Source organism: Giraffa tippelskirchi, chromosome 11, assembly GCF_054371585.1.
Source record: "Giraffa tippelskirchi isolate mGirTip1 chromosome 11, T2T-mGirTip1v1.2.pri, whole genome shotgun sequence".
NCBI lineage: Eukaryota > Metazoa > Chordata > Mammalia > Artiodactyla > Giraffidae > Giraffa > Giraffa tippelskirchi.
The window spans coordinates 120740806-120764581 of record NC_137285.1 but is presented as its reverse complement, the minus strand read 5'-3'; the positions used below and the strand labels follow the sequence as shown (position 1 = coordinate 120764581).

Below are 23776 nucleotides of genomic sequence, written 5' to 3'. Positions count from 1 at the left end.
ACAATGCGGATAGTGGAGTGCAGTTTATTACACTGACGGGACCAAGTCAGAGTCTCCTCTTAGCCAAGGAACCCGACTAGTTTTTGTGAAAACCTTATATACCCTAAGTGTACGTGCCCAAACCCACCTGCCCAAATTCCCTGAAACTAGTCTGAACAAAGGAAAAACAAATAGCAGTAGCAATGAATGCTGTGGGAGTCAACCCAGGCCTATGACAGTGAATGGTGGAGTGCTAAGTCATGTCCGACTCTTTGTGACCCCATGGACTGTAGTCTGCCAAGCTCCTCTGTTCATGGGAATCTCCGGGCAAGCATACTGGAGTGGTTTGCCATGCCCTCCTCCAGGGGATCTTCCCAACCCGGGGATTGAACCCACGGCTCTTGCATCTCCTGCATTGACAGGTGGGTTCTTTTACCACTAGCGCCACCTGGGAAGCCCCATAGAAAAGAAAGATACAATCAAAGTTAACCCGTGATTCATATGCCTTAAGCCTAGGTAGTTAACAGTGGACAATTATCAATAGGCCTGTGGTCATACCCCAATAAGCATAATAGAATTTATGATTATATTCAGTTACAAAGATAATTAGGGTATTCTTTTAGGTTACGGAGAGTCTAGGTACAAGCCCTGGGGCTCTTCCATTCTAGGGGTCTGGTTTTCCAGTTGGTATGTTGTTTCCATAGATACTGGGCATATAGCTCAAAGTCCACAGCCTGCCCCAAGATGGAGTCCTGCTTTCAAAATGGAGCCTGTTCTGTCTGTTTCCTCCTTCAATGTAAATGACTTAACTGCCTCTTTACTATGTTCTTCCTCACTGGAGGGGACAGCCACACCCTTTCCCTTCAGGTGTGCGTCTCTGCCTTGCTTCTCTCTCACCTAAACTACTTCTCTCTGTGCTCTCCTACTTGCTGTTGTGCTGTGTCTCTTATAATAAACTTTGCACCGGCATTTACAGTTTCTGTCTTCAAGATAAATGCGTTTTCCTCTGGGGGCAAAGATCCAAGGAAAATTAGCCTCTAGCTTCTAGCCCTTGCTGGTTTGGTGGCTAGGATTCCTGGTTTTCAACCAGGTGGACCCAGGTTCAATAATTGGGCAAGGATTTATGATCTCGCTTCACGCCACCACTCACTGCTGCCTCACAGAGATCACTGCCACGTTTCCTACATTGCAGATGGATTCTTTTACCACTGAGCCACCACAGCATTGTTGTGTACAAGGGCTATGTGATTAGACTATTATCGTTTGAAGCATGGTCTTATTCAAAAATCTATTGGGAGAGTAGCGGTGAAACATATACATCATCGTATGTAAAATAGAAAGCCAATGGGAATTTACTGTATGAGGCAGGGAGCTCATCCTGGTGCTTTGTGACAACCCAGAGAGGTGGAGTGGAGGGGGAGGTGTGGGGTAAGTTCAAAAGGGAGGGAACATATGTATGCATACCTGTTGCAAGGAAAAGTCAATTCGGACTCCAAGTTGAAACTGTTTCTTTGACTTGCTTTTGTTATTATAATCATATATAATGACTTGCCTCAGAGAATCCTGCCCCTCTGCCTTGGTGTTAAGCTAAAGAGCCTTGGTTCAGGACCTTGTCCACCTGTGGATGTCAGGAAGGAAGAAATTAACACATCTCCTGCCTAAAGCTTGCCATTCTAGGGGATATTTGCAAGATTCATGGCCTTTTTACTTTGTTTCCTCACCTCCCTCCAATCTCTGATCATAAAGAAAGAGCACTTCTAGACCTCAATAAGATGGTTTTTTTGAGACATTAATCAGCTGGCTCAGGGTAAAGTAGTATTCTTTGCCTCACTATTTCATCTCTGATTCGATTCATTGGCCTTTTTATGTGGTGAGCAGAGTGAGCTTGGTCTTGTTGATACCTATGACTGATTCTTTTGATGTATTGCAGAACCCAGTACAACACTGTAAAGCAATTATCTTCCAATTAAAAATAAATATTTTTTAAAAAGAAATAGCAAAAAATGTCTGTATTAAAGAGTTAAAGCTCTATCTATAGGCATCCACCAAATAGAGGTTAAGTCATACAAACCCAACATTACATAAAAACTGGAAATGGTCAAAAATTATCCCTTTTCCCCTGAGAGTTGCTTTTCAGGTTATGTTGTTCTTTGAATGAATCCAGCCCAGCGGGATACTCTAATGAGCTAGTTTTTTTTTTTTTTTTTAACCCTCCCTCTTTCTTTGATCTCTATAGATTCAGGCTGTGCCCTAAGTTCTTGGATGATGAAATCATAGAGTTCAAAATTTCCTTTTATAGTGTCAGAGCCTTAGTCCATGTAGAAGGGACATTATATGTTGTGCCCCAAGAAAAAGAAACAGGAGACCCAGGTTGGCAGAGATCCCTTTCCCGGGGGCTAAGATCAACTCAGCAGAAAAGAAAAATAGTGTTCTATGAAACATGAAATAGGCGGATTCAAGTTGTGACTTTGGAATGACAAGCTCTGGTTATCAGAAGAAAAGAGGCTGGTAGGAAGAATATAGTAAAACATTTCCAGGTAAGTTCTGATGTAAATCATTAGAACTACTCCTAAATCCCTTTCTTTTAATCAGCTTGTCTTCTGTAAGTGCCTTCCATCTGTAGCACCCACTAATTTGAACTGGCCATTCATCTACTAGTCACTTAGCAACCTCTACCCCAGATATCTTAAAGTAGTGCCTCACTTCAGAAAAGTAAACAGGTTTACAAGGCATATAGGAGGTAACAGAATAAAAGTTTCAAGAATCAGATGGTTTTCAAATAATACAGAAATGTAGTTACATATGAGCATGTAGGGCTGATTTACAAGTCCTGGCTCGTTGTTATTGTACAGTCAGTAAGTTGTGTCTGACTCTTTGCGACCCCGTGAACTGCAGCATACCAGGCTTCCCTGTCCTTCATTAGCTCTCAGAGTTTGCTCAAACTCATGTCCATTGAGTCGGTGATGACATCCAACCATCTTATCCTCTGTTGCCCTTTCTCCTCTTGCCATTAATCTTTCCCAGCATCAGGTTCTTCTCCAATGAGTCAGCTGTTCATATCAGGTGGCCAAAGTATTGGAGCTTCAGCTTCAGCATCAATGCTACCAATGAATATTCAGGGGTGATTTCCTTTAGGATTGACTGGTTTGACCTCCTTGCAGACCAAGGGACCTTCAAGAGTCTTCTCCAACATCACAATTTGAAAGCATCAGTTTTTCAGTGCTCAGCCTTCTTTATAGTCCAACTCTCACATCCATACACAACTACTGGAAAAACCATAGTTTTTGCTCATAGTGAGTACTTAACAAGTATTACTTAAGTAGAGAAATTGCTTCAGGAAAGGAAACTTAGCTTAAGTACTACGCAATAGGGCAGAGATATGGGCAGAAGCATGATGTGGTTTCCCTGGTAGCTTAGTTGGTAAAGAATCTGCCTGCAATGCAGGAGACCAGAATTTGATGCCTGGGTCGGGAAGATCCCCTGAAGAAAGAAATGGCAACCTGCTCCAGTATTCTTGCCTGGAAAATATTATGGACAGAGAAGCCTGGCAGATTAGAGTCCATGGGGTTGCAAGGACCCGACTTAGTGACTAAACCCACCCCATGATGTGAGCAACAGCAGGAAAGGGAAGGTAACAATGAGGTGAGGATAATTCTTGAGTTTTCAAGAAAAAAAGAAAGAAATTTTAGGAAAGCATTTTAGGTAATAGGAACTGTCAGTCATAGATCCACTTCTAACCTTGTCTCCAGAACTCCACTCACTTGACAGCAAGGTCACACTGAATTTCTCACTATTCCTTAATATACCTAAGTTTTCCAGGAATCAGTAGTCTACAAACTTTTCAAATTCTTCTAATATGCAACCAAGACTGGGAACCACTCTTTTGACTCTATGAAGTATGAAAATAAGCCAGGAGAGAGAAAAGAGAAAAATGGCTGCTTCAGAAGATGATATACAGTTATTATGATAAAAATAGAAATTTAATAAACCAGTATATATATATATATATATATATATATATATATATACTTTTTTTTTTTGCAGACCCACATAAGGGTAGGGAGTGAGTCATGTTAAAATACACAGAGAAGTTGAACAGTAAGGACAAATACCCAGAAGCAGGAACAAACTTATCATGTTTCAAGTACTTCATGATATGGCTGAAGAATAAATTAGTAGCCCAGTGCACCAATTTGAAGTAAACTACTCATGATTAAAGGCAATTTAGTCTACACATGAGGGCCAACTGCAATTAAAGAAAGATGCACAAATCAGGAGAAAAACCACAGAAGACTGTCCATCAAGTGCATAAATACATAGCTTGAGAGAGAGAGTAGGAGGTTGTTTTGTACTTGACACTACCTATGGATAACCAGTGTGGTAGTTGGACATGTCCTTGTAGTTCTTGGCATAAATGGAAGATGCCCTCAGCAATAACTATCAGGAAACTTTGCAGCGAGTAGAGTAGGGAAGGAGAAGAATGTTTATTACTAACAAATCCTAGAAATTACATAGCAAACTTGGGACCACACAGTGAGATCATGGGTAGCACCTAGGTCTTGGGTTCTTCTTTTATTGGAGTCAAGTGTGTGGGCTTAGGATTTTGTAGGCTCACTGTTTGTTGACGAATTTAAAACATAGGAGCAGAAATCTAAAGTGTGGGGAAAGGGAAAACAAAGGACCTAAATAGCAAGATATCAAAAACAACCAAGAACTCTAAAACAAAGGAACCTAGCCTCCCGGTTCATCTAGTCCGCTGGCTGCCAAAGTGTTTATGTGAGATAGCCATCTCTGAAGTGTATGCCTAGGCAATCAAAGCTCAAGGCAAGCACTTACATTACAAAAAAAGAGAAAATCCAATTGTCAGGGCTTATCCTACAAAAGGAGCAAGCTGATGCTGTCTTCATTTAGACACTATATCTATGACATTTTGTCCAAAAAAACAGAGGAATCCAGTGAGGAGAAACAGCATCATATCCAGAGACTAGATTTCTGAAAGAAGGATAACACATAAGGAAACTCAACAGAGACTCCCAACAGCTCCTCACTCTTGCAATAAAGGGTAAGCATATTTCCTCTCTGTATAGGAAGCTTCCCGATGAGAATATTATAGTTCTTCTATCATGTTCTTCCATCTTTTAATCAAGGTTGAAAATCTTTTCTCCTATTTTTACTCAAAATTTCAGACAAAATTTTTGATGTAGAGAATTGCTGAACTGGAAGAGGTGAGAGTTAAGGTCCATTACAACATTCCTTATACAGAAAAGAAGCTTGAGGCTCATAAAGAAGTGAGTGTGAAAATGATGTTTTGATAGAACTGAAGCCATGTTGAAAACTCCATGTTTCTAAAGAGGTATTCTTCCATCTTTCTCGGAACCCCAACTCAAGTGAGTCATTGAAAGCCAAACTGATATAAAAAAACAGCACACTGCCATGTCTCATTGGGAAGTGTCAAAACTTCCTTTATCAACCACCACCAATTTCTACTATGCTATCTTCAACCGCTCCAACTTTATGACCTTCACTTTGATGGGCATACCTGGCTTAGAGTCACAGCACTTGTGGTTATCTCTTCCTTTTTTCTCCATGTTTTTGGCTATCCTCATCAGCAACGGTGCCATCCTCTTCATGCTGGCCAGGGAGCCCACACTTCACACACCAATGTACCTGCTCCTGGCTCTGCTGATGGTGGCTGACCTTATATCCACCCTGGCTCTCTTGCCTAAGCTCCTCTGCCTCTTCTGGTTCAATGATCAGGACATAGCTGTCAATGCCTGTTTCACTCAGATGTTTTTCATCCATGGAACCTCCGTGGTACGATCAGCCCTACTTGTTGCAATGGCCTTTGACCGATTTGTGGCTGTGTGTGAGCCATTACGCTACAACACAGTTCTGAGCCACTCCTTAGTTGGACGCCTGGGACTGATGGCTTTAGCCAAGGGGGTGATTCTTATCTTGCCCATGCCTCTTCTACTGCAAAGGTTGACCTTCTGCCACATGATCATTCCTCATACCTACTGTGACCACATGGCTGTGGTGAAACTGGCCTGTGATGACACTAGGCCTAACCAGATCTATGGGCTCTTTGTGATTCTGCTTGTAGTGGGACTTGATTTAGTACTCATTGGCTTCTCTTATGGTCTCATCCTGCAGGCCGTGATACGTCTCAATTCTCGAGATGCCATCTGCAAAGCCCTTAACACCTGCTCAGCCCACCTCTTTGTCATCCTTATCACTTATGTGCCTGCACTCTTCTCTTCTCTCACCCACCGCCTTGGTCACAATATCCCACCTCATGCCCACATTCTTCTTGCCAATCTCTACCTTCTTCTACCCTCAATGTTCAATCCCATCATCTATGGCATGAAGACAAAGGATATACAGGTCAAGGTGGCCAAATGCCTGTGCAGAAGACATTCATAGGTTATAAGTCCTGATCATGTACCTGTGAGTAAGTGAACAATGAGGACAATTGTATATACCTTTGCCCAACTATCCAAGATCCAGTTGTATCTCCAGATGAACTGTGGAGACCATGAAGAAGTGTGTGTTGCAAGTGTTAGCTTATATGAAGAACAAATATGATTGCACTTTCATTGATTTGTAAACTAGAAAGGGGAAAGCCAAGATAGCTCTTTCTATGTCTGTTAACAGCACCACTCTTTTTTTTTTTTTTTTTTTGAGATGGAATGGTGGCATTTTTATTTTATTTTATTTTTTTTTATAAATTTATTTATTTTAGTTGGGGGCTAATTACTTTACAATATTGTAATAGTTTTTGCCATACATTGACAAGAATCAGCCATGGGTTTACATGTGTTCCCCTTCCTGGACCCCCCATCCACCTTCCTCCCCATCCCATCCCTCTGGGTCATCCCATTGCCCCGGCCCTGAGCCCTTGTCTCATGCATCGAACATGGAATGGTGTTCTGTTTCACATATGATAATATACATGTTTCAATGCTATTCTCCCAGAACGTCCCACCCTCACCTTCTCCCTCAGAGTCCATAAAATTGTTCTATGCATCTGTGTCTCTTATTCTGTCTCGCATATAGGGTTATCGTTACCATCTTTCAAATTCCATATATATGCATTAGTATACTGTATTGTTGTTTTTCTTTCTGGCTTACTTCGCTCTGTATAATGGGCTCCAGTTTCATCCATCTCAGTAGAACTGATTCAAATGTATTTTTTTTAATGGCTGAGTAATATTCCATTGTGTATATGTACCACAGCTTCCTTATCCATTCGTCTGCTGATGGACATCTAGGTTGCTTCCATGTCCTGGCTATTGTAAACAGTGCTGCGATGAACATTGGGGTACACGCGTCTCTTTCAATTCTGGTTTCCTCGGTGTATATGCCCAGCAGTGGGATTGCTGGGTCATATGGCAATTCTATTCCCAATTTTTTAAGGAATCTCCACACTGTTCTCCATAGTGGCTGTACTAGTTTGCATTCCCACCAACAGTGTAAGAGGGTTCCCTTTTCTCCACACCCTCTCCAGCATTTATTGCTTGTAGACTTTTGGATAGCAGCCATTCTGACTGGTGAACAGCACCACTCTTATGACATGGGTCTCTTTATAATTTTCACATATATGTTCATGTTTGCTAACTGCAGACAAAATTTTTCTGTGAATGATCAAGATAAACTTTTCCTATCTTGGTGGAAAGTTTGTATTTGTTTCAATTTTCTATTTTTCTAATTCTATGTCTGTTTCTAAATAGTATTGTATTGTTGCAAGGGACCTGACATACTCATTATCTTAAATATCATCTTAACGTGTAATGTTTCCGAATTTTTTAGTGCAATGGACCTGGAGGGTACTGTGCTTAGCGAAATAAATCAGAGAAAGGAAAATACCGTGTTATCACTTATCATGAATGAATATCATGAATGACTATAGCAAAACAGAAAGATACTCCCAAATATAGAGAACAATCTAGTGGTTACCAATGAAGAGAGGAAATGGAGGAGGGGTAAAATAGTGACAGGGGATTAAGATGTACAAACTATTTTGTATAAAATAATAATTATAAGATTACATAGTGTAGCACAGGGAATATATCCAATATTTTATAATAACTTTAAATTGATTTAATCTATGAAGATATTGAATTACTATGTTGCACATCAGAATCTAATATAATATTGTAAATCAGATATATTTCAATAAAACAAGTTACTTAAGAAACAGCAGCGAAAGAGATACACTTTGATAGTTTACGGTGAAAGATGTCAGATTCATGATCTCCAAAGAAGATTTAGCTTTAGGACCAGAGACCAGACTTGATCACTCAAGAGCTTTTATGTAGCAGTTTTATTAAAGTGAAAAAGGACAGAAAGTTTCTGACATAGACATCAGAAGGGAGACAGAGAATGCCCCCCTTGTAGTCTTCAGAAAGGGAATTACATACTTTTTCAATTGGTTATTACAATAAATCAAAAGAATGTCTCAAGGTTGTAAAGGTCTTACTAGACCTCCCACAATTTACATGTTAAGATGGCAGGATTAGAACTAATAACAGAAAGCTCTTACCAGACCCAATCCCATAATATACATTTTAAGATAACAGAATTAGTCAGAAGGTTCTCAAGAAGGAGAAGTGTGTCCTCAAGCAGGATACATTGTTGTTATATAATCCTTACTAAGACTAAAGAATGTAGAAAAAAACTTTGTCCTTTCCTCCTCCTTGAGAATTCCAGACTCCTGTCTCCTTGAGAGCCCCAGACTCCTTTCTCTTCCTCAAGTACCCTGGACTTCTTATCAACCTGCCTCGGAATTGACTCTCTCAACTTTAATGACCCACCTCTCAGAGTAATGGAAATAAAAGCAAAAGTAAACAAATGAGACATTAAGCTTAAAAACTTTTGTACAGTGAAGGAAACTATAAATAAGGCAGCCTTCAGAGTGGGAGAAAATAATAGCAAATGAAACAACTGATAAAGAATTAATCTCCAAAATACACAAGCAGCTTATGCAGCTCAATTCCAGAAAAATAAACAATGAAATAAACAAAAAATGGGTCAAAGAACTAAACAGACATTTCTCCAAAGAAAACATACAGATGGCTAACAAACACATGAAAATATACTCAACATCATCATCAGAGAAATGCAAATCAAAACCACAATCAGGCACCACCTCATGACAGTCAGAATGACTGCCATCAAAAAGTCTACAAATAACAAATGCTGGAGTGGATTTCAAGAAAAGGGAACCCTCTTACACAGTTGGTGGGAATGCAACTAGTACAGCTACTATGCAAACAAGTACAGTGTGGAGATCCCTTAAAAAATTGGAAATAGAACTGCCATATGACCCAACAATCCTCCTGCTGGGCACACACTGAGGAAACCAGAATTGAAAGAGATGCATGTAACCCAGTGTTCATTGAATCACTGTTTACAATAGCTAGGACACGGAAGTAACCTCTATGTCCATTGGCAGATGAATGGATAAGGAAGTTGTGGTAACATATACACAATGGAATATTACTCAGCTATAAAAAAGAACATATTTGAGTCAGTTCTAATGACGTGGATGAAGCTGGAGCCTATTATACAGAGTGAAATAAGTCAGAGAGAAACACCAGTACAGTATATTAACGAATATAAATGGAATTTAGAAAGACGGTAACAACGAACCTATATGCAAGATGGCAAGAGACACAATGTTAAGAACAGACTTCTGGACTATGTGGGAGAAGGCAAGGGTGGGATGATATGAGAGAATAACATTGAAACATGTATATTACCATATGTAAAATAGATGACCAGTGCAAGTTTGATGCATGAAGCAGGGCACTCAAAGCTGGTGCTCTGGAACAACCCAGAGGGATGGGGTGGGGAGAAAGTGGGACAGGGGTTCAGGATAGGAGGACACATATACATCCATGGCTGATTCGTGTCGATGTATGGCAAAAACCACCACAATTTTGTAAAGTAATTAGCTTTCAATTAAAATAAATAAATTAAAAATAATAAAGATGGATCTCAAAAAAAAAAAAAAAAAGGAAAGAGATACACTTTAATCCTCCTCTCTCCCTCCATGAAAGCAAACAATAAGTTTCTCATGTCAAAATGACAACCTCCTCACCAGAGACAGGATATTGGGGCCAAGAAGCCTGTATAAAGAAATGTTGTTCCTTTTCTAGTTTACTACCTCAAGCCCACACTCTGTTTAGATTCCTCATTAATTATTTTAAGGTTTTTTTGTCTTATCAATTCCTCACAAATTTATAGTTTCTTTCTCTAAATGTATAAAAACTGCCTGCTTTGCCATTTGTTAAGTTCTGCTTCTACAAAACCTCAATGCACGTGGATTAAACTTGTTTCCTTTTCTCCTGCTGATCTTTATGTGCCAGTTTTATTATTCATCTGGCCATAAGAACTCAAGAGGAATAGAAGGGGCAATTTCCCCCTCTCAAACTGTAGTTTAGACTATCCAAGTTGACACATCACAGCACTACTGTAAGTTCCATAGAATGCACCACCCTGAACTTTCCCTGTATCTTGCTGAGAGCTAGACTTGGTTAGGGGGGAACAAAGGCATTGCAAACCTATATTTCTCCCTTGTTTTATTTTTATTTTTCATTTAACTAAAAGGAGTGAAATAGATTGAAAATTTCTCTAAAGCACTTTTAGCTGTAGACAGATGAGAACATTCAAGGCAGGTTTCAGGAAAGGAAAGTTGCTACAAGCCTGTTCTGCTCTGGGTTTTTAAGGTAACATGTTAAAGGTGTTTATGATAGCTACATTGTCCAATAGAACTCACCAGAAGTGCAGACCATAGACCAATTTGATAAGGAAAATCCAATCAAAAGATTTTTTTAAAAAATTGTTCATTTTCTTAAAACAGTATTTCTTAAAGTGTGATTCCTTTACCAGTGACATTTACATTAATTGGGAAGTCATAAGAAAGGCACACGTTAGGAAGCTCCTCCAAATTTAGTGAATCAGAAATTCTGGGGTATGGACTGGCAACCTGTGTCTTAACAAGAGCTACAGGCAATTTTGAAGAACACTAAGTTTGAAAACTGTTGACTTTGGAGAGACTCTCCAGAACTAGGATCAAGAGCATGCATGCAGTTGATCGAACATAGATCTAGTCTAGTTGTGGGAAGTGTCCATAAATGAAAATTGATCTGTTTGAATATGGTGGGACTAGAGGAGAAGCATTTAGAATGGTGATAAGGAGACCAAATCTTGCAGTAAATTATGGATAGAGACCATAATTCTACAGAGAATTCTTGGAATATCCCCACATAATATAAGGCCCTAGATGATGGCTGGAGCTGGTTTACTGGGAATAGAAGTTTAAGACATTTTTTCAAGAGTCTTGGGATGCATGGTAAGTAAACTCTATGAGTAGTAAAGTTATATCAAACAATTAAGCTCTTTACCTATGAGAGTATTCTTACCAAGAGTGAATTAGAACCAGAGAAGACAGGATTGTGGTTTTAACTCACAGGAGCTCTCTAACAGTACAGTTTACTGAGATTTGTTGTTTAGTCACTAAATCATGTTTAACTCTTTTGTGACCCCATGGACTTCAGCCTGCCAGGCTCTTCAGTCCATTGGATTTTCCAGGCAAGTATACTAGAGTGGGTTGCCATTTCCTCCGCCAGTGGATATCCCTGGCTCAGGGACTGAACCAGTGTCTCCTGCATTGGCAGATGGATTCTTTACCACTGAGCCACCTGGGAAGCCCTCATTGAGATTAGCACAGTTGATAAATTCTCAGCAAAGAATAACAGGAGATAGAGCTTTAGTAATGTTTAATGTATATGACTTTTTAATATAATTACTTCATATGGTGAAAAACTGCCTTTAGTATTCACATCTCCTAGATACCAGTATAATTTCTTATTGAATTCCATTACCAGCTTGCTATATCATGCACAGGTTAAAAAAAAAAAAAAAAGACGAAGTGTCTAACAAAGCCAATCACTGTGGAACTATGTAACAGTGACCAGTCTGGGGACATGTGCAGTAAATCCTCTATAACAGTGTAGTCTCAGGAAAAAGTAAACAAGGCAGAATGACTCTGGGATAAACAGGGACATGAAAGAGAAAGCATATCCATCCTGGGATCCTTGGAAAATGGAGCTGCATTGGAAACAGGGACCCAGGTCAGATGACCATAGCACTTGTATCTGCAAGTTAAAAATTTTAGGTGCCCTTAGATAAATAGTCCCATCTCTGAGAGGTGGAGAATTAGAAAGAAAACAAAACAAAAATAGAGAAAGAATTCCAAGGATACAGACTATAAATACTCCTTCCCTGACTCTATCAAAAGCCTCTAGCTTCATCTCTGTAATCTGATCTGATCATCTGGAAAAGAAAGGCTTGGATGTTCCGTTTCCTAGGAAACACAGATGCTCTCTAGATGGCTCTGGCCATAAACGCAATGCAATCCACCTAACTCCCAAGTGGGACTGTAAGACAGATTTCATCAGCATAACAACCTCCAGGCCCAGTATTCAGAAAGTTGAGGGTGAGAGACTAGTAATGTTCTTTCCATCTTCGGCGAATATTTCTGCAATGCCGTGCCTTCTCTTCTCTGCTGTCCTGCAGTTATGTGAGTTTGGGCTAGGGAAAGATTCTATAAAAGATGTTTCTTAGCCCTCAAGAAGAATCTTTCTGTGTAGATGGGGATGGAAAATTTACTTCAAAGAAGGGATAGTGAGATTTAGAGGTATGGAAAGAGGATTTTGCTAAATAACAACTCTATGTAATCTAATTTGGAGTTTGTTCAGCAGATTTCCTAAAATGGGAGTTTTAATTTGTCATTAAGCCCTCCAGTTGGAAAGGGGAGCTGAGTGGGGAGCCTTCAACAAAGCAAGTAGCAAGTGATTTATTAACCAAACCAGAGAAATGGGAGGCATTATGAAGTAAATTCAAGACATTCACTAAGAACTAATTTCTCACTAAGCACTTGAGAAGAACGTGTGTGTAGTGACACTTTGCAGAGATCAATAACAGTATATTGGGCAGGGGGATCAGCAGAACCTTATTGATTCCATTGACTTTTTTTCATGTTTCAATGGTCTTACAATTGCCAGAGGTATCCCAGTTTATCTGTGCTCTTACACAGAATGACAGGCTTTGATTTGTGCTGCAGTTTCAGGCATGGAAAGTTTTCTCCAACCTATTTTTCACCAAATGGTGATGTTGGAAATTTTATCTTACTGAGGGCATTGGCTTTAATGTCACAATAAGAATTGGATTAGAAATTTAGTCAGAAGACCAGGTTCAAACTGAGGTGTGAGTAAGAATGGTCCCAAATATTTATCAATATCATAAAATATTTTATGTAAGAGATGATGCGAGACAGGGGTTTATTCCTGTGAGCTGGATGAGATGATAGTGGGAGAGAGTGACATGATAAGAAGACATGGCCTTATGAAGGTGGTGGTATGTATAAAGTTTGGGATTCCTTAGATGAAAACTACAGGAACTACAGGTCATGTTCACTTGCATCAATCAAATTAAGAGACAATCTAGTCAGGTGATATGAGTAATATGTGATAAGTCCAACTTCTACAAGAAAAAAAGTCATAAGACATAAAGTCAGTGACTTATGAAGTAGAAAGGAAACTCAGAGAACCATCCTCAAATTAAGCATCCGGGCTAAGTTTGAGTGAATCTGTGAGAGCCTGAAAACCATAGGGATGTCTGGCATAAACTAAGTGGTTGGGGTGGTGCTGTGAGCAGAGGTTTTCTGCTTTCACAATCTGACTCCTGCTCCGCTATCCATGTTGAGCACTTCACATTAGCTCAGTGAGCAAATCTGTGTCATAAAAGTAAGAGCTGAGGACATGTAGTGTAGCTGAGATCAGACTGGGAAGCTGTTTTCCAGTCTCCGAATGATCATCATTTAACTGTAGAGGTCATATAGAAAACAGTTATAAAGAATATGTATTTTGTCAGTAGGTTTACCCTCTAACTCTTATTGTATAAATACTCAAGATAAGATTAGATTCTAATAAATAGCAGGTTAAGGAAATTATTTTAAGATAAGATATGAGGTCACTGACCTATTAATATGAAAGCAATGGTAATAGCAAATGACATTGTTTACTGAACACCTTCTATGAGCCACACACTGTACAAGGCGGTGTTTACATTTCAACATCCTTACAAAGTATTATTACCATATTCCAAACCAGAAATGGAAATCTGGTCTTAGAGGAAAATTAGCTTGTCCAAGGCAATACTATCAGTAAGAGATTTGTTCCCAGTTATATGGGTCCCAAACTCTTTTTTTTTTTTTTTTTTTTGGTGAGCACACCTTCCAGCTTTAAAAATTCTAAGATTCTGTATCTCTAAAATATTCCTGCCTCTTTTAAAAAATAAAAGAAGGCAAAAAAAAATCATCTAGAATATACTGTCACTTGAATATTAGGTGGAGATCTAGAGAGCTCAGCACATAAATAATGTTCACATTTTTGGAACAGTAAAAACTTTTACCTCAATGAGTTTTAATTTAGGAATGAAAAGATCCTAAGTTAAATAGATCAGAACATTAGATCTTTGCTGTCTCTGCCACCTCAGATATAAGTTCATGGGACAGTGTGTCCAACAATACTCTACATAAATACCTAATGGAATGAGCCACATTTATCCACCTTCTGTGGAGTTCATGTAGTTAATTGGTCTTGACCTGTTGATAGAATAGTGCTTGTCACCAACCTTCTCTCTTCTTAATCCCTATGTTTATGAGGATAAACAACAACAGTTGATCTTGTCCTACACATTTGGGCTATCTGGTGCATTATCTCTTAAATTCATCCACATTGTAAGGAAGGATATTCTGTGAAGTCCAAAATAAAAAAGTTTCTTCCCTGATTTTTCTTATCCTGTGACTATGCACATGTAGTATCTGGTCTACTAAGGAAAGGAGAGTTTACTTCTCTTGTATTCTGTTAAATACAAATGTGGAGTAAGAAAGAGAAATGTGACTCTAGCTTATTCATATCCCTGTTCTGTGTTGTTTCCTTAGGTGGTGTCATACTGTACGAGGGTTTCTGACCCACAAGTTGCCTAGTACTCTTGGCCAGACCACGGAGTCTCCTAATCATACTTCCCTGGACTCTTCTGTTTTCATACTTATGGGCATCCCAGGTCTGGAACAGTTCCACCTGTGGCTTTCACTCCCTGTGTGCCTCCTGGGCTCAGCCACAATTGTGGGTAACATAACCATCCTGGTGGTCATTGCCACTGAACCAGCTCTGCACAAGCCTATGTACTTGTTCCTGTGTATGCTTTCAACCATTGACCTGGCTGCCTCTTTCTCCACAGTTCCCAAGCTGCTGGCCATCCTCTGGTGTGGAGCTGGACACCTGTCTGCCTCTGCATGCCTGGCACAGATGTTCTTCATTCATGCTTTCTGCATGATGGAATCCACTGTGTTGCTGGCCATGGCCTTTGATCGCTATGTGGCCATTTGCCACCCACTCCGCTATACCACTATCCTCACTGACACCATCATTGCCCGCATTGGGGTGGTAGCTGTGGTGCGAGGTTCCATTCTCATGCTTCCATGCCCCTTCCTCATTCAGCGCTTGAGCTTCTGCCAAAGCCATGTGATCCCGCACACCTACTGTGAGCACATGGCTGTAGTGAAGCTAGCCTGTGGAGACACCAGGCCTAATCGTGTTTATGGGCTGACAGCAGCACTTCTGGTCATTGGGGTGGACTTGTTTTGCATTGGTCTTTCCTATTTCCTCATTGCACGAGCTGTCCTTCGCCTCTCATCTCATGAAGCTCAGTCTAAGGCCCTAGGGACCTGTGGTTCTCATGTCTGTGTCATCCTAATCTCTTATACACCTGCCCTTTTCTCTTTTTTTACCCATCGCTTTGGTCACCATGTTCCACTCCACGTTCACATTCTTTTGGCCAATGTGTATCTGCTCTTTCCACCTGCTCTTAACCCTATGGTATATGGAGTTAAGACCAAAGAAATTCGGGAAAGAGTTGTCAGGGTGTTTCAAAAGGGGCAGGGAACTGGGCTCAAGGCATCAGAGTGACCTAGGAGTATAAAAGGGACTTAGTCCATATGGTAATAAGCTTTTCAAGATTAAACTGTCCTTAGTGTTTGATACTTGGAAAGAGGTTTAAGTAAGGTTATGTTGGGTTACAGTATTTTCTAGACCACTCTAAAGCATAAGAAATCACAGTGAAAGTCAAGTTGGTTCATCATTGTTAATTTTCATCCAAGGAAGTATAACATGGGGAGAGTCTTCCAAACTTGGTTACAGGAGCTTCGGCATAGTCATTGGAACTTTCTTCATTACCTGGCCCTCTCCCAGTTCTGCGGGCATGGATTTCTAGCCTCATATTTTAGGCAGGTATATTACCAGACTTCCCTGGTGGTTCAGATGGTAAAGCATCTGCCTACAATGCAGGAAACCTGGGTTCAACCCCTGGGTTGGGAAGATCTCCTGGAGAAAGAAATGGCAACCCACTCCAGTATTCTTGCCTGGAAATCCCATGGACGGAGGAGCCTGGTAGGCTATAGTTGATGGGGTCGCAAAGAGTCAGACATGACTGAGAGACTTCACTTTCACTTTCATTACCATCAGAAAGATCAAATAATAGGACCATACACAGTTAGAGAAATTAGAGCTATAAGGGACTTATGCACTTTTGCATTAGTGCTATATTTCTCCATTAGAACTTGAAGGCAGGAAGAGAAAAAGGACTAAATAATACTCTCAGATTTAGCAAGTGGAAGATCAACGGCTTGAAACCTAGACTCCTAAAACAGTAAGACCTACATGGATGAGGGCACAGCATAGGTAAGGAAAAGCTGTTTCTAAACTTGGAATATTCATTTCACAGTCAGATTTCTGACTCCAGTCTCTAGGGATCCAACCTAAGTCCAAGTGACCTTGAAATCATTCTGGGACAAAGGTTTCTAAATATTATGCATTCATGTAATCAAAAGGTCCTTCCAGAGATCATTGACTCATAACTCTGAACCTAGGAGTCAGGCTAGTCACTTGCTCAAACTAGTCGGGATAGGAAGTCTTAGCCATTCATTCATACATTTATGTAGAAGGAATAAAGTCCCAAGTTGATCTTAATCTTTCAGTCTTAGCTAATGCAATGTAGTGGAAAGGTCTTAATCGCATCTTTGAAACTGGGCTTGGAAATTATTACTGTACAACCTAAGTCTTCTGCTTTCCAAAAAGAATAGCTTCAGACAATCAGCCTGACACATTTAACTGACAAATTAATTTTTAATTGTGAATTTATCGATGGTACTCATTGTCTGCTTGTCATCCTCTCAGTTCGCCATCTCACACTGTTAGGTGGAAGAGACACAAAATTCCCTGTTGTAATTAACAGATTTTCCCACACCAGTCTCAGGGGCAAAAAACTAAGATGAGCTTTTAAAGAATAATTCTGATACTTCACATAGATGGGAATAAACAGTTTGCAAATATTAGAAGTCAATAAAAAATGTCAAACACTATTTTTCAAAGGAAAGGTAATCATTATACTGTTCTATAGGAAGATTGCCATTGCATGGAGTGGCACTGATTTTACTTTTTTTTTTTAAATTATAGTCTTCAAATGGAAATGTTCTTAACAGATTTTTAAGAATTGTATACAATTCTTAACACCATGTTTTCTCAACTAAATTTCTATTTTATCCTTCAAAATGACCATCATACTAGCACACAAGCCCTACAACACCAACTCTGGAACAATTCTGTGCTCTGTGTCATGTGTTACTATACTCTCAGTATGGAGCACTTCTTTTTTTTTTTTTAATTAAATTAGTTTATTTTCTATTTTTCAATTTTACAATATTGTATTTGTTTTGCCATCCATTGACATGAATCCACCATAAGGAGCACTTCTGAAGAAAGCATAAAGATGGGCAGATTTCAAGCACCATTTGCTCATAATTTCAGATTTTAATTGGTATCTCATTACATAACTATGCTTTACCTATTACATGGTTTATAGCAATAAATTTTTTATCATACTAAATCTGTTATGTACCTCCTGCTCCTCATGGCTTCCATATTCCATTAATTTCTATTCCATAAAGAAAAATGAAAATATTAGAAGTAAACTGGACTTCCCTGGTGGCTCAGATGCTAAAGAATCTGCCTGCCATGTAGGAGACCCGGGTTCGATCTCTGAATAGGGAAGATCCCCTGGAGGAGGGCATAGCAACCCACTCCAGTATTCTTGCCTGAAGAATTCCATGAACAGAGGAGCCTAGCAGGCTACTGTCCTTGGGGGTGCAAAGAACTGGACACGACTGAACGACTAACACTATTTCACTATCACTATAGAAGCAAACTATCTCAAATTCCAATCTTTTGACATCTACAGTCATTATTTTCTCATATTATTGTATTTGTTTATTACTAATTTATTTTTCTGATCAAGCAAAGTTCTCAAAATATGCTCTTGGGAGCTTAGACCATCACTCACTTTCTATATTTCTTGTGTTCACAATGTGTTTGAACTTACTGACTTTTATATCTAGTAGCAGATACCTTGTGATTTTTCTTTTTTATGAAAGTTTTTGATAAATATTTTTGGAACTAATCATTTCTGCTTTCTTGCTTCCTATCTCTTCCCCCCATTATAATCTGGCTTCAACTGCAGGTTGAAGTTTCCAGTGAAGTGTGGGTCATCAAAGTCAGCAGTATCTTGTCTAATTGGAATAATTTTCAGCAAGTTGTATTATTGACCAATGTACTTCTCCACCATCTGTCTGCTGTTAACTTCCTTGATATTGCACTATCCTATCTTTTCTTCTAAGTCTACAATGTTTTCCTTCATGTTCTGAAAAAAAATATTAGATCAAAAAGAAAACCTCAATGAGGTCCACAGGAATAATTATAAAAAATATTTCAAAACTGAGTACAGTAAGACTAGAGATTTTTTGAAATGTCAATACTATTGACCTGAAGCAAATAGACTGACAGATATTTTTCCAGTACAGATAGGTCTATTTGCAATCACCAGGGAATTGCAATGTGGGCTCTGAAACCCTGCTGAGACATATGCATATCTGGCATATCAAGGGAAGAACTTTTTTGAAGCAGGAGAAAGAAAGTTGGGAGGGCCATAGTGAACCAAGGCTTCATGGTTTTTTACTGGCTGAATCCTTTCCTGAAAGAATAAAGGTCTTTCTTCCTGTTGGGGTAGTCTCACCTTAAGGTGTGAAAGCTTCTCTTTCTGAACTCCCAACTCTATTTAATTGAAATGTCTGTTTGTTAATTTTTTAACAAAATCTTTGGTTATTAAGCAACTCTAAATTTGAATGTCTATCTCCATGATATTTTTTGCAAAATACCAAGTAAATTTCATGTGACCTCACCCTCCACATGAGTTCTCCCTGTAATTCAAGTCTCAATAACATCAGGTTCCAGGAAAGAAAAATATGAATGGGAAACTGAACAGTGGTCTTGAAACATAAATCTACAGAAACCAATGGTCTGGGGCCAGATGACTGAAATTGCTGTTTTCACTTGTGAAAGAAATTTCAATTTAATAACTGTGATTTAACTTAACTGTGATTTAACGCTGAACAAAATGTACTGTACATTCTTATTTTTCACCAAAGTTCTCTGTTTTCTCAATGATATCTTAAAGATGAAATAGAGAGTCTACCATAAGGTCAATAATATAATGAATTGTAAGCCTCTGCTTGTCTTATGAGAAACATAGTGACCTGATACCTGACCATGTTTCTCCTTGCATGAGTCTTACTTATATTTGCTTCATTCCCACCTAATGAGTTGTCTCCTTTCCTTAAGAGGGCTTTCAAAGGATGCACATTTGGAAGGAGAAGTACAATAATGAAATTTATAAAATATTATAATAAATGTATTTCTATGAGTAGAGGGTTATGGAGAGCAGTGGTTGCTTTTCTTCCACTGAGCTGAAAATGAGACTAATAGATTGACTTAAACATTTTCTGTGTAGTATTCTGGATCTTTTTAAATTAATATGAAGGTGAGAGACAATGAATAATTTTATTTTTATAGACTTGTCACAGGTATCATAGCAAAGATTTAAGCATTAATTCTTCTTGCCCAGTTTCAAGATTTCACAATACTTTCCCCAATGTTATTAGTTTACACTAATTTCTATTTTTTGATATATCTTTTTGTGTTTTTCATTTCTTAAAGGTACAAAGCAAGCTTTCATCACAAAATCACCCTATTTTAATAGTTTATCTCTGCTTATCTTGAAAGCAAACTTTAATGAAAGATTGCCAACGTTCATTCTCTCTACCTAGTCATCCGAAAATAATTCTTAGCCACCTCTGGCTTTCTCTAGAATACCTTACATCTGAACATTTCATTGAAATAGCATTTGTCAATTTCACATATTACTCTCATGTCATTAAATCTAGTACTTTCACCTCTATGTCAATTATACTCTACTTCTCAACAATCCTAAATATAACTGATTTATCCTTTTGTCTAGAAACATTTTCTTTGCTTGACTTCTGGAGCATACCACACATTCGAACTTACTCTTCACTCTCATGGGACACTTCTGATCATCCCCAGGCCTTTTATTTTTTTCTGGATTTCTTTATACTAGGACATCCCTGGACCTAGGTTTCATTTTCACTCTTCCCCTAGGTCTTCCAATATAAACATCATTGTAGGCAATGGCACCCCACTCCAGTACTCTTGCCTGGAAAATTCATTGACAGAGGAGCCTGGTAGGCTGCGGTCCACGGGGTCGCTAAGAGTCAGACACGACTGAGCGACTTCACTTTCACTTTTCACTTTCATGAACTGGAGAAGGAAATGGCAACCCACTCCAGTGTTCTTGCCTGGAGAATCCCAGGGATGGGGGAGCCTGGTGGGCTGCCATCTATGGGGTCGCACCGAATCGGACACGACTGAAGCGACTTAGCAGCAGCAGCAGCAGCAGTGACTCCCAAACTGATTAACTCATTAATAAATTTATTGAAGCTCAGTTGCAAGTTCAAGGTGAAGTAAGCTTCATGATATTTTTTTAATGTACACAAACTGCATTATTTCTGAATTTATTTCTTGTTTTGCTTTTTGTTTTTACTTTTATGCTCCAATTTCACTCCTAATCCTTAGGCCTGTCAATCATTGACATCCTCTATACTGTGTTTGACATATGTCCTCAGATACATGAATATAAAGTCATTTACTGAATGCTTATTTTAGAAACTTGTATTCATCATATTGTGTTAAGTATTATTATACTGCTTACTTTTAACTCAATCATTTTAAATGTGTATGTGTAATTTATATTTCACTTTTGCTTCTAATTATTTTATAGACTTTCATAACATGCAACTGACACTATTTTTAAAAATTATTATCTGATTATTGATATCTAACCTTTTCCAATCTCTCTGTCACCAGGAATAATTTTATGATAAACATCTCTCACATACACACATACACACACATGGGCATGTTGTTATGAAACAAGGGATATTTTATTTAGAATATACACAAAGAAGTGAACTTGCAGAATAATAATTTATGCACACTACCTTTAATATAGTAGCCTTTATATATGCAGTCAACTTTACAGAAGACAACATCGAAGCCAGAAGACATGAAATTACATTTTTGAAGTGCTGAAAAACAATTTCCATCTTAGAATTCTAATTCAATGAAAATATCCATCAAAAATAAATACTTATTTACATAAATTATGTTATTCAGCATATAGAGTAATGATTACTAATGGAAGAAAAACTATAGAAATTAAACCACTAGAAAGAAACAGTTGAGGATATTAATGACAAATATTTACTCTTTTAAATGGGAAAAATAATATGTAAGGTCTAAACATACATAGAGGTAAAATATATAGCAATAAACAGCAAGAGCAAGAAAGGAGTTAATGGAGTCAAAGTCTAGTAAGGTTCTTATATTATTACAGTGATAAATGTGCTACTTTGAGCACATTAGACATTGAGAGGTAAAGTACAATGTGATACCTATGTTAACCTCTACAGAAAAGTACAGGAATGCATAACAAAAACTACCACTGGAGAAAAATATACTAACAATAATAACACCTATTTTACTGGTCTAAAACGGCAAGAGGAACAAAGGAAAAAGGAAACTAAGATGATAGAAACATATAAAACTTGAAAAAAGGTCAGAAACTACGTAATGTAAATTGACTAAGCAATCAAACTAAAAGAATATGAAATAAAAGTTTAGAAAATATCATCAATAAAAATATATGATTTTAAGAGACATAATGTGTATATAAATACAAAAAGAACTTGTATTCTGCTTATAACAAACAAAGTAGATTTTCACATAATAAATAATAGGAGTGATAAACTGCAGCATTTCAGAATGATTACAGTAGTATTTCAACACAAAAATATAAAATGACTAAATTTGCATGTGCGTAATATTATTATGGACACATATGCATATATACATACACACAGAAGACTTTAACAGAACCAAGAAAAATTAACAAGTTCACAGTGAAATTAAAGTTAGATCTCTTAACATCTCTTTTCAGTAACTGAGGGCTTCCCTTGTAGCTCAGCTGGTAAAAGAATCTGCCTGCAATGCAGGAGTCCTGGGTTCGATCCCTGGGTTGGGAAGATTCCCCTGGAGAAGGGAAAGGCTACCCGTTCTAGTATTCTGGCCTAGAGAATTCCATGGACTGTATAGTCCATGGGGTTGCAAAGAGCTGGACATGACTGAGCAGCTTTCACTTTTTCAGTAACTGAAGAACAAGGAGTTAAAAAGGTCAAAATGCCTGCAGAAGATCTGAAGGCATCTTATCTTGATTAGCTCATGCAGAAAACAATAACCGACAGCTCTAAGGTACAGTGTTTATTTCTCAAATGCAAAAAAAAAAAAAAAATTGAAACTGGACAAAAATACAAACAGAACTTTTAGTGATAAAATATACAAATGGTAAATATGCACATGAAAAATGTTTGACATTATTAAGCACAAATTAAAACAGAATATCAGTGCACAAATATGAGAATGGATAAAGCATAACTTTAGATGAAATTCAGGCAAGGATATGGAAAAACTGACACGGTAATACTTTGCTGGTGGGAATGGAAAATGATACAGCCATTCTGGAACATATTTTAGAAATTTCTTTAAATCACGATCTATAACTATTTCAGCTTAGCAGTTACATCTCTGGATCTTATCCCAAAACAATGAACATTTATGTTCACATAAAAGCCAGTAGATGGTGAATGACATCAATAAAAATAGCAAAGTAGGAATATAAAAGTTTGTGTCTAATAAAACAATGGATAACCTGGAAAAGTCATTGTCAGAATCAATCTTTCAAAAATCTCAATACTAATTAAAAACTTGCTACAATTAGGGGAAGGCTTAACCAAGAAAAAAAATAGCTTAATCTCAGTAAGAGAGGTAGGCTTCCCAGGTGGCATTAGTGGTAAAGAACCTGTGTGCCAATGCAGGAGATGTAAGAGACATGGATTTGATCCCTGGGTTGGGAAGATCCCTGGAGGAGGGCGTGGCAACCCACTCCAATATTCTTGCCTGGAGAATCCCATGGACAGAGGAGCCTGGTGGGCTACAGTCCATGGGGCCACAGAGAGTTGGACACAACTGAAGCGACTTAGCACGCACACAGTAAGAGAGGTATATGACATTTCTTTAAATGTTGTAAAACTCATATAATATAAAATTTGCTCTTTAGAGCATTTTGAAGGTACAATTTTAAATGTACAATTCTGTGACTTTTAGTAGACTCACAATACTGTGCAACCATACCACTAGAATTAGTT

General features: G+C 38.4%; 2 protein-coding genes across 2 annotated transcripts; both read left to right on the top strand.

The window, feature by feature from the left end:
• Positions 1-292: 292 nt before the first annotated feature.
• On the top strand, positions 293-19178 carry LOC145527214 (olfactory receptor 52P1). Its single transcript, XM_081544821.1, has 2 exons — positions 293-401; positions 14990-19178. Exon 2 carries the CDS (start codon positions 15099-15101, stop codon positions 16014-16016), a length of 918 nt encoding a protein of 305 aa, XP_081400947.1. The 5' UTR covers positions 293-401; positions 14990-15098; the 3' UTR covers positions 16017-19178.
• Positions 5413-6402, top strand: LOC145525627 (olfactory receptor 52P1-like). The gene has a single exon (XM_081539083.1). The coding sequence runs from the start codon at positions 5413-5415 to the stop codon at positions 6400-6402; it is 990 nt and encodes a 329-aa protein (XP_081395209.1).
• Positions 19179-23776: the final 4598 nt, after the last annotated feature.